Source organism: Vipera ursinii (genome assembly GCF_947247035.1).
Source record: "Vipera ursinii genome assembly, chromosome: 2".
Lineage (NCBI taxonomy): Eukaryota > Metazoa > Chordata > Lepidosauria > Squamata > Viperidae > Vipera > Vipera ursinii.
The window spans coordinates 118,713,043-118,724,677 of NC_139513.1; the positions used below are offsets into that span (position 1 = coordinate 118,713,043).

General features: G+C 38.9%; 1 protein-coding gene across 1 annotated transcript in view; it reads left to right on the plus strand.

Annotated features, from left to right (window-relative positions):
- Positions 1-452: 452 nt before the first annotated feature.
- The window catches only part of QRICH2 (glutamine rich 2), a gene marked incomplete at its 5' end in the record, with an annotated part of 70,458 nt that continues 59,275 nt past the window's right edge, over positions 453-11,635 (plus strand). The window contains 2 exons of the mRNA XM_083353395.1: positions 453-1,148; positions 9,712-9,816. Coding sequence (XP_083209521.1) covers positions 453-1,148; positions 9,712-9,816 — 801 coding nt within the window. The remainder of the gene's footprint in view (positions 1,149-9,711; positions 9,817-11,635) is intronic.

The window sequence follows — 11,635 nt, forward strand, 5'->3', positions numbered from 1 at the left end:
TTGGGAGGTTTATTACGCCACCAATGGAATGTGAGAACGGGAACAGAGCTGGATTGTGAGGCGGAGAAGATTCCGGTCGCAAAGAGGGCGAGAGACGCCTGGTTTTATGCCGGTTTTAAGAAGTAACGGGTGCCCGAAAAGCTTCCATAAATCGGATCCCATTAGCGAGAGAACAGAATATTCTTAAGGATATTAGAGAAAAAGCATCGTAATATTAGTCCTAGATTGCTTTTTTTTTAAAAGGATGTGATTCTTTTTGCCGCGGAAAAGAATCTTTCTTGTGAAGAAAGATCCTTTAGCGATAGAAGTGCTTTCCTAACCAGGTTATATTTTCTAAGAGTCAGTATATGAGCACAGATTTATATAGTTACATTAAAAGCAGATTATATATATATATATTTTTTTAAAAAGAATTTTTCAAGTAATTGTCCCACTCAGAATTTGTTACCAAAATGTCTATCAAAGTCACATTGTATGAATTGGCAGATCTCTCCATAGGGACTCCGGAGGTTGGCGTTATCAATTTCAATGCCCTCCATGCTCTCCTCCATGCTGTCATCAGCTACCTCAACATTCAAGATATCAAAGCAGATGTCAAGGTGGACAGAGGTCCTCCAACCAAGCCAGAGATGCACTTGCTTTCTGTTGCAAGTGAGGCAGGACCTAGTGATTTATTGGGCCAAGAGGCATTACCAAAAGAGAAGGAGGACAAGAAAAGCAAGGAAGGCATTTTGAGAGAAGAGCCGGATTCTCAGCTTGCTGACTTGGAAAAGAAACTGAAGCTGATGGAGACGAATCTCCGTGGCGTGAAAGGTCAGATTAAAGGGATAGAAGGCCAGGTCCAAGGGGTATTAGGTCATGTCCAAGAAGTAGAAAATCAAGTCAGTGGGATGCAAAATCAAATTCAGGGAATACAAAATGAGGTCCATGGAGTGCAAGATCAAACTCAGGGAGTGCAGGATAAAGTGAAAAGATTGGGGAAAGACCTCATAGGGTTTGAAAAGCAGATTGCTGGACTGGAGAAGCTTCCTTCAGGGACTGAACTGATAGAGAAGACCCAAAGTGGATCTGGCACAGCTGTATCTGACATGTGGCAAATGATGCAGATGCAGAAAAAGATTGAAGCCAGTGAGAATGGAATCAACCAGGTAGGTGAACTTTCAGTCTAAGTAATTAAAATGTTAGTAAAATGCGGGGTGCATAATGTCTTTCTTTAATCATACACTTTACTGTATTTCAAAGCACATTGTAATTATCTCACTGGGACATTCCAGAATCACATAATCTGCATGTATTGTGAGATAAATGGGCGACAGCAAAAATGTTGTGCTACCAGATCATGCCTCCCTGGTTCCAAATTTCTGATACCACTTCCATTTGGTTTTGATGTTTGCTTCATACCCACTGTAGCTCTTATTTTTTTTTTGAATTAAGAATATACTATGGTGGTAACTTTAGTTTGTAAAGCCAGTGTACATTTTCTGGTGTGCTGTAGGCTGAGGTTTTTCATTTGTTGAAAAAATAAAATAAAAACAGTGTGAACTAAGAAAACCCCTTAATGGATGACATTCTTTTGGAAGTAAAAAGGAAAGAACTGGGATCATGAGGCAAGGAATTGGGAAAAGTTGGGTTTATATGTAATGGCTGGGCTATACCAGCATCCTCTTTGTAAACAAAAAGAGTAATGGCTTTTAATAAGATATATGTTAACACCTGGAAGAATGAGCCTGGCACAATAATGGCACAACACAATATCTTGGCATAACATTGGTAAGGAAATTCTTGCCAACAATATTTGGAAGATTAAAACTGGAAAATATTCAAGCAGGAATGGCTCCTTTACATACAAAATACTACATAGTAAGGCAAATTTAGACACTTGGACACTAAATTGAAACCAGCAACACATTTCAACATTCAGTGTAAAGTATAGATACCAAACTGTTTGGGAAAACAAATTGGAGGGGGAGATTTTATAGGAAGTCTTTTCATAATGCTTTTCTCTATATTCAGTAGCTGACCTTTGGTTCTGCTTATCTTATTTTTCTCTGTTGTATATCACTATCTCAAGATATTTTTTTTTAAAATGGCTACCCTGATGTGGCAGTTGCAAGAATGAGTAAAAAAACATGTAAGGGGAAATTGCAAAGACTATATATGGAGTTTTCTTATTATTGAGTTAATTTGGAGAAATCCAAGAGGAAGACTATAATGGTGACCATCCACTGAGAATTAATTAAAGGAGAACATAGCTTATTTGACTAGTCAGGAAAAAGATTATGTTTACTCAGTTTTATTATATCATTCTTTGGAATGAATTTTACATGTAGTTCTTTGTTACCAGTTTCTCTAGGGCAAAAGGTAAATTAAAATTGGTAATATTCAGGTAGCAATGAGGTAGGCAAAGAACTCTGATCTTGACATATAGATTTTTCTGATTTATAAGAAAAAACATTATTTCATTTTCCTTTGCATATGATCTGATTAGCCCAATTTTTCCTAGTCAAGTGCCCTCCAGATATGCTGTCCCCTAGATACAATATGGCCATTAGCTATCCTGGATAAGAATTACTGGAACTGTATAACAATTGTATAGACTTATAAATAAGTCAAAATTCATTTAACAAAATTAATAGTCCTAACTTTTTTTTAAAAAGTTTGCATGCAAAGAAGAGAGCCCACCCTCATGCTAATCAAAACTAATTTGACATCTTGTTGTGTCTTAAAAGCTAATCCATTTATTATGAAATAAGTTTTTATGGATTTTTGTCCTCTTCACTAGGTGTGTGAAACATTCTTCCTTCCTTCATTTAGCACTAGCACTTAGACTTATATACTGCTTCACAGTTCTTTAAAGCCCTCTCTAAGCGGTTTACAGAGTCAGCATATTGCCCCCAATAATCTCGGTCCCTTTTACTGCCCTCAAAAGGAGGAAGGCTGAGTAAACTTTGAGCCAGTCAACCTTGTTATTTAAAGCATTTATGCGGCTGCCCAACTTAAGATAATGTGACTCTGGGCTTTATATAGAAGAAAGAACACTGACTTGAAGGCACAAAAAAAAATTCTGAGGTAACTCATTTCCTCAAAGATGAATTGCATGGAAAAAAGCATGATGAATGGATTCATATTTTTGAAAAACAGATTGTGTTTACTTTATTGTTTCTTGCATAACTACTTAATTTTTTATCTAGCAGCTGAATATGATTGTTCTGCCAGAGGACTGAGAATCTGAGGGATTCAGATCAGGCCGTCAGGTATCTATTAAAATTAAAGAATAACTCTGACAAGTAGAAACCTGGGAGAATGCCAGTAAAGCCTGTTCACAATCCTCCCTAGTCATCTTTTTTTCTTAATTAGAACTGCTGAATCAAAAATAGTTTAACCTCAAGCTGCAAGTTATTCCAAGAATGGCTCCCCACAGAGAGAAGCCGTGTGACAGGTCACTCCCAGAATTGTAGCCAAAGCATTCCATCTGTAGGAAATTTCCATTTGTTTTAGAGACTTCTGTCAGCATGCCCTGATGAACCAGGTGACATGGATGGGGAAGATGTTCCCCCTCTTGCTATTTAGAAAGTACCATGCTTCTTTTGATGCTGGGATCCCAGGATTTTATATCACTGATAGTGAGAGACAGTCTCAATAGAGATTTGCTGGACTGGTCCTACAGTTAGGCAGAATGTGGCAGTGGTTTTAATTTGTAGAAACCATCGTGTTTATTTATTTATTATTTAAACTTGTATACCGCCCTATTCCCGTAGGACTCAGGGCGGTTTACAGGGAAAAATTAAAAATACATACATACAAAGTTAAAATCGATTAAAACTAAAATTAAATTAAGTCCCTGAATTTAAACTAAAACCCCATTAATAAATAATTAAAACCCCTCAGTCTGGGCCAGACAGCTCAAAAAGCCAAGTTTTCAAATCCCTGCGAAATGAGCGAAGGTCGGGGGCAGTCCTAAGCTCCGTGGGAACATGGTTCCAAAGGGCCGGCGCGCCCACAGAGAACGCCCTTCCCCTGGGGATAACCCGCTGGTGTTCCTAAACAGCCTTACAAGTAGTCCTCATTTATCAACTGCCTCAGTTAAAGACCATTCAGAATTGCAGCAGTGATGAAAAAGTAAGTTTACAACTTTTGCAGATCTACCAGTCAAAGCTAAAGTAAGATCATAAGCACAGTTGTGGTTTCACTCATTGACTGATTCTCTTAAAGACTGAGTAGCCAGTCCCATTATGATCACTAAAGAAGAACTACCTTGATTAATTTTTATCTCCTGAAGATACAGCTGTTTTCTGTTTTCTTAACTGACCTCCTACATGCAAGGGATTGACCCATCAGCAGTACAAATTCTAGTTCTTCTTAATATGGAAATGAAACAGATTAGGAACTGTTCTTAGTTGGTTCTCCCTTCTGATGTCCAGAAACCTGCTGCACTCTAGAACGTAAGAATCATCCCTCCCATTAGAAATCTTTTGTATAATATCCCTAAGGCCCTACTGTAATATTAATTAACAACAATAATTTTACTATTTTACTAATAGCAGTTATTAGCATTAAGAATATTAATGCAGTTCAGAAGAAGAAATTGATGTGTAGTTGCACAAACAAATTAAAGTCCTTACATGGCACTTAAGAGAGGACTCGCCTTGAATATCCTCATTATCCTTAATCCTAATTCTATTCAGTGAAATTGATTCCCAAAGAAGAGAGTAGTCTTGCAAGTTGAACCTTGGTTTCCACTTTACAAGGCTTTTGGATGTACATTGAAAATTTCTATGTTGTGGGGAAAGATATAGAAAAAGTCAGATCTATATATCTATATCTATGTTCAAATTGGGTGGTCATAGTAGTGCAAAACCTCGCTCCATGAACATTGAATTAATGAATGGCAAAGACTATGTCCAGTGGTATCAAGCAAAGTTCTGGAAAGGCATGCCTGCACTTGATTTCTTAATAAGATGCTTGGTGCTTTGATTGTTAACAGACTCCTAGGTAACAAATGCATTGAAGTGAGAAAAACCCCTCAAACGATTTGTGATCTCCCAATTCCCCATTAGATGTAGATAGAGATGTGGTTATTTCCTTTAGACAAGAGCATAAGCTATCAGTAACTATATCTGTGTTGTTGTTTTTTTAAAAAAAACCCTCATCTTTTTAGATCTAGCCCACATGGCTGGTATGAGACATCATAGGAGTTGCAATCTAACTAGATAAGCCACAGGTTGCTTATCTCTACTGTAGATTAAAGTAGAATACCTTCCCTTTAGTCCTCCAGACGTGTTGGCTTATTATTTTCTAGTTTCCTGGCTCACTAATGAAACAATTAGTTTTTAAACGTTAATTCATGTCTTGGTGGCTCATTTGAGAAACATAGTTGCTTTTCATTGACTATATAATATATATAATATATATAATTATATATACATAATTAATATAATTAATAAAAATTAATATAATTAATATAATTAATAAAAAATAATTATAATATATATAATGCTTTTCATTGACCATAGCTCGGCTTTCAACACTATTCTGCCGAGCATCCTTCTTGAAAAGCTGACTGACTTGAATTTCCCCGCCTCCATCTGCGTTTGGATTAAAGACTTTCTGAGGGACCGGCTACAAACAGTGAGGGTCGGGTCTGTTTCATCCACCCCACTGAAGCTTTGTACGGGCTGGCCACAGGGCTGCATGCTTAGCCCCTACCTGTATTCACTGTACACATACAATTGTGTATTGTCCGACCCATCCACTGTGATCATTAAATTTGCAGATGATACCACTGTAGTGGGTCTCATTACAGGTGGAGATGAAACAGTGTACAGGGGGGAGGTACAAAAACTATCCTTATGGTGTTTAGAGAACAATTTGCACCTGAACATCGGCAAGACAAAGGAGATGGTGCTAGATTTCAGGAGGAAAATAGAGGAACCTGCCCCACTTTACATCGGTGTGGGGGGGCTGTGTGGAAAAAGTCTCCTCCTTTAAAATCCTGGGAGTGTACCTCTGTGAAGATCTTACCTGGAAAGTCAATACAACCCAGGTGTCCAGAAAGGCCCACAGAAACTCCACTTCCTCAGGGTCTTGTGGAAGAACAGGGTAGAAAAATGACTAATGACCTTCTTTTACCGGTCTACTATAGAGAGTGTCCTCTCACACTGTATTGTGGTTTGGTATGCTGGCCTGACAGCAGCGAATAGGAAGATATTACAGATGGTGAGCACAGCACAAAACATTGTGGGCTGGCCCCTGACACACTGGTTGACATCGCCAGGGCTCGCTGACTTGGAAGAGTGAGGAAAATTCTCAGGGACGACTCACACCTTGGCCGGTACCTCTTTACTCTCCTACCGTCAGGTAGGAGATATAGATGTATAGCCAGCTATACCAACAGACTGAAGAACAGCTTCTATCCATGGGCTGTCAGGCTCCTGAATGGGAAATAACTCTATGTATGATTGACTTGCGAGACTGGTGTGTTGTGCAATTAGCTCACATGATGTAACAAGATGGTGTGTTTGTTGTCACTGTGAGTTGGGGTGGGGGGGTACGAAGGGAGGCTCAGCCAATCTCACTGTATACATGTTGTACTTTGATAATAAAGGTTCATTCATTCACAATGAAAACTAGATAGCCTCCTGTGCAAAGCCATTGCTTTGGCTGGTATACTCTCTCTATGCCATAGTACTGTGTGGTGTTCTGGCTGCAACCAACTTTCCTTCAAAACATCTTTTTTTCCAGTGATGTAGAAACACTATTTAGGGAGAGAAAAGGGTGATATTTCTCTTTCCTCCTCCTACTGCATGTTTCAAATAAAGTACCTGTGATTACTCTTTGGAAGCATTTACTTTGGAAGTATTTATGACTAACTCTCTAGGTGGCTCTCCCATTGTAAACAAGTAAATGGACCTGTGTATGAAGTAGGGATACCAACTGGGTAAATCCCTTTGCCTTCCAAAGTAACATTTTGTTAGTAGCACTTCGGCATGTATGGAAGGTTAAAAAAACCAATGCATAGCAAAATACTCTTCCAATGCATGGTTTCTTAAAATGGTTAAACTCTGGGTATATATCAAGGGAGGTGGTGGCTCAGTGGGTTAGGACACTGAGCTTGTCGATCAGATGGTCGGCAGTTTGGCGGGTCGAATCCCAAGTGCCACGTAGCGGAGTGAGCGCCTGTTACCTGTCCCAGCTTCTGCCAACCTAGCAGTTCAAAAGCACGTAAAAATGCAAGTAGAAAAATAGGGACCACTACGGTGGGAAGGTAACAGCGTTCCGTGCGCCTTTGGCGTCTAGTCATGCCGGCCACATGACCACAGAGACATCCTCAGACAAGCGCTGGCTCTTCAGCTTTGAAATGGAGATGAGCACCGGCCCCTAGAGTCGGAAACGACTAGCACGCATGTGCAGGGGAACCTTTACCTTTACCTATATATCCAAAGGGAAGGCGGGCTTCTAAATCTTGCAAAAAATCTTGTATGTTTAGTATTTAATTTAAAAAAGCAGAAACTCACCTTTGAAAAAACAGTGATGTATAGTCAATATATATAGTTTTTGATAAAATATATAGTTTTGATAAATAGTTTATTTATATAATATAAATATAGTATAGCGTCTCCTGTTTGAGCAGGGGGTTCAAAACCTCCAAAGTTCCTTCCAACTCTGTTGTGTTGTTAGTATTACTGTTTATTCTAAAATATAAAATAAATCTAAAATAACCCCAGAGTTTTCCATTGCTGGTACTTGATCTTTCTCCTAGTTGCTACGTTTTGAAACATCAGAGTTACTGTTTTTGCTGGGATGGAAAAAGAATATGTGTATTGTTTTTTTCCTCTCCAGTGAGGTTAATAACTATTTACAGATTTGCAGTAATACTAGTTCTAGTATTAGTAATATTAATGCTAGAACTATTCTTCCTCACCACAGGGGCATTGTTGCCCAATCTCTCTCCAAGAGAATGAGGACGTTTTTCCCCCCTTACTCTTCTCACTGCTTGGATGGTAGAAATAGCAGCAACCCAAAAACTCCCGAAACAGCTATTGGGACCCTGATAAGATGTGGATCATGGCAAGCACTGGCAATAAAGTACCATTTGGCCAAAGAAGAGGAAGGAGGAGGACCTGGGTTTATACATCACATTAAATTATCTTGTGGTGTGCTTGGTTTAAGATGTGTTATATGAACATTTCCTCTCTGGCTTTTAAAGCATGGATCATGGCTGTGCAAATTAGCCAGTAATGGGAGCTTTAATAAAGCAAGGTTAAAGCAATGCAGCCACTAAGCATTGAGCTAAGATTTGAGAGTTTCTGGCTAGCATTCTGGGCATTAACTCTTCTTCAGAAGCAGTTGTGTCTTCCTGTGCCTAAATTTCTTCCACCACAGATAAAAAAGTAACGGTAGACTGGAATCGGCATCTAAACATGGTTAGATTTTTTTTTAACGTAATTTTTAAAGTAGAGTTAGTTGCATCAAATCTATGATATGGCGATAAAGGAAGGGCAGAGCCAGACATGGATGATCATCAGGGAGATGATATACTGTGTACTATGAAATATATGAAAATGGAATAGAAATGCTTTTTTTAAATGAACATTTTGTGGAATCTTTTTATTTTAACTACATTGATTTCTCAAGGCATCTTTTTTTTCCCTTCTCAAGATTTCCTGATTTTTTTTTAAAAAAAGAATGTGTGATGGGGCTATTTGAAGATTACATTGGATGGAAGTGTTCTTCTTCAGTGAATGGTGTTGGTCTCAACTGCCAGTGTCTTCCTTGTTCTCCCTCTATGGCAGGGGTGTCAAACTCAATTTCATTGAGGGCCGCATCAGCATTGCGGTTGCCCTCAGGGGGCCGGGTGGGTATGGCCAGGGTGGGCGTGGCCTACTGGGTGGGCATGGCTGGAGTGCGTATGGCCTACTGGGTGGGCGTGGCCAGCTCTACATCGTTCGCATCAAGGGTGCCTATGGGGGCCTGGGCAGGAGTGGGACAGATCTGAGGGTCTCTGGCAGGAGGAGGATCTCTGGGCCAGGGCCAAAGCATTGGGGGCCGTTCCCTCACTGTTTCCAGGATGGCTTCATGGGCCACATGAAACCGCTTCGCTGGCCGGATCCGGCCCCCGGGCCTTGTGTTTGACATGTCTGCTCTATGGCCTGTTCTAGAAATTGGAACACGCTTTTCTCCCCTAGGGCCAGTGCTATTCGTGTTTATTCCCTTTTGACTGACAGGGAACTCAGGAAACTTAATTCAAATATGTTGCTGCTCTGAATATTCTCTCGGCTTATTTGGTTAAGAATTATTTTGATTCTGGAGTGGAAGCTGTGACCTCTCCTTCTAAACTAGCATTTGGTGGAATACTTTCTGATCCCTTCAGTAGCCTCACATTAATTTCCAAAGAATGATCAATGCAGAGACCTAGATTCCTCCTGAGAATGTATTCATTTTTCCTTAAGAATAAAATTCTGCGTTTTCCTGACTTCCTTTTTTTCTTTTGTTGCAGAAGAAAAGCATTCTTTAACTGCAGCCCCCTACCAACTGCTTTGAAATAACATTAGTTTGTGAGATTTAAGCATAGATTTCCTACCTATAGTATGTTTGTTTGGTTTCAAACCTCAGAAACACAAGAAAGGCAAGGGCTAAACTAGAGATCATCCTTAATTGTTTTGAGGAGTGAACAAATTCACCTTTCACTTTCTCACTCTCTTCCTTTTGTAGGCTATGTCCCTCTTACAAGATTTAGTGGATGAGACAAGCAACATGAAATCAGCCACAAGCAACTTGGAGGATGAAGTAAAAAAAATCAAAGAGCATTTAGCTTTTGTAAGCAGCTTTTATTTTGCTCTGTTGGGCCTGCAAACCTTTGGGAGTTGGCTGCGTATGTTCAAGACTTGGTTGTTTTCTTCTTTCTTAAAACCTTGGGGAATCCAGATTTTACCAATTTGGTAGTCTGACTCGGCACTGCCTGCACTTAACTTCCAAATGAAAACACACATCCATGCATATGTAAACACATATAAGGAAGAACTGTGGAATGTAGTGGGCTTAATCCGTGTATATATATATATATATCAAGGGGAGGTTGAATTGTCTTTTACTTTTCAACAAGAGACAGAAGTTTACAAATCAGGGCAGAACAATAGTTCAAATGCTTCGTTTTGTTGATGCTGATCCATACAAAGAAGTACAGATAATTCTAACAACTTTGGCAAGAAAGGTTGTCAAATGGGGCAAAATTCACTGAACTAATGTCTTGCTTAGCAACACAACTTTTGGGCTCAGTTGTGATTGTACATTGAGGACTATCTTTACACTGAGTTCATGATTTTTCCAGAAATTACTAGGGTGGGGTATACAATCCAATCTCTTGATTGAGGTTTTGGCAAAAGTGGTGCGGGATATAAACTGTCTCCTGCAACAGCCCTGAGTTGATCAAGTTTCTATACAGTTGATGTAGGGTGTGGATGTATGTGAAAGTGCCCGCTAGACTTAATCAGCGTTTCTCTACCTTGTCTGAAAATTGAAAAGAGATTATTTTATCAGTACTGCAGTGGGGGGACTACTGTGGGTCAGAGTCCCCCAAACTCTTCAATTCATGAAATTTCTTATTGTTCATTAAGCTTCAAATATTTTGTTTTATGAAAATAATAAATAGTACTTTAATAGTACTACAAACAGTAATAATAATAGTAATAATAGTAATAGGCGCCTTGGGCAATACCACCTTTAACATCACCAAACAATCTTTGCCTATTTCAGGACTGTGGTAAGGACTCCAGGGATGGATAAAAATGCCAAATCCAGTCTAAACATTTGGTTCACTATGGGACCAAGCATAATAATAATAAAGACTACATTTGGCAGTCATTGGCTGTAAGAAAAGCCAAGAACCCTTGCTAAAAGAAGTCAATGAAGGAAAGCTCTTGGGGGAAAAATGAAGCTGAAAGCTGAATATAGAAAAAAAATTGAAAATAAATTTGTTAATTGGAAGGACAAGCCAATACATGGCCAATATTTGAAGGATACTGAAGAAAAGTGATTTTTTTTTAAAAAAAAACCACATGGTTAGGATCAGGAGCATTTAAAAAAAGAAACAGAAGGCTTTATTTTAGCTGCTTAAATTTTGTCAACTAAATATTGTCTTTCTGTTGAAAAGGATGAAACAACTGACCAGTGGCTGAAGCAAAATTTCACAAAGTGACTACAAGCAGGGTTTTAAATTATTTATTGGAAACTTTTGCCAGAAGTTATAGTAAAAACGTTGGGGACCATTAAATGGAGAAGGTTTTGGAAAATGACCAGGTTAAAATTTTATGGGACTTTTAAGATCCAAACAGACATGCATCTTCTTCATAACATGCTTGATATAAAACAGTTACTGAAAAGGAAGAAAGTCTGGTTTATTGATGTCACTAGCACTAGCACTATTGATGCTAGGATTGAGGAAAAACAATTGGAAAAGTGTACAAAAACCGGGACTGGCAGATCAAACGCTTATGGAAAAAGAAATTTGTTGTTATGCCAATTGTGATTGGAGTCGTTGGAGCAATGCCTAAAAGACTCCCTCAATATCTATCAACATTGAATTTATCAAACCCGAGCACTATAGTTTTACACAAAAAAAAGAACACCTTGCTTGGAA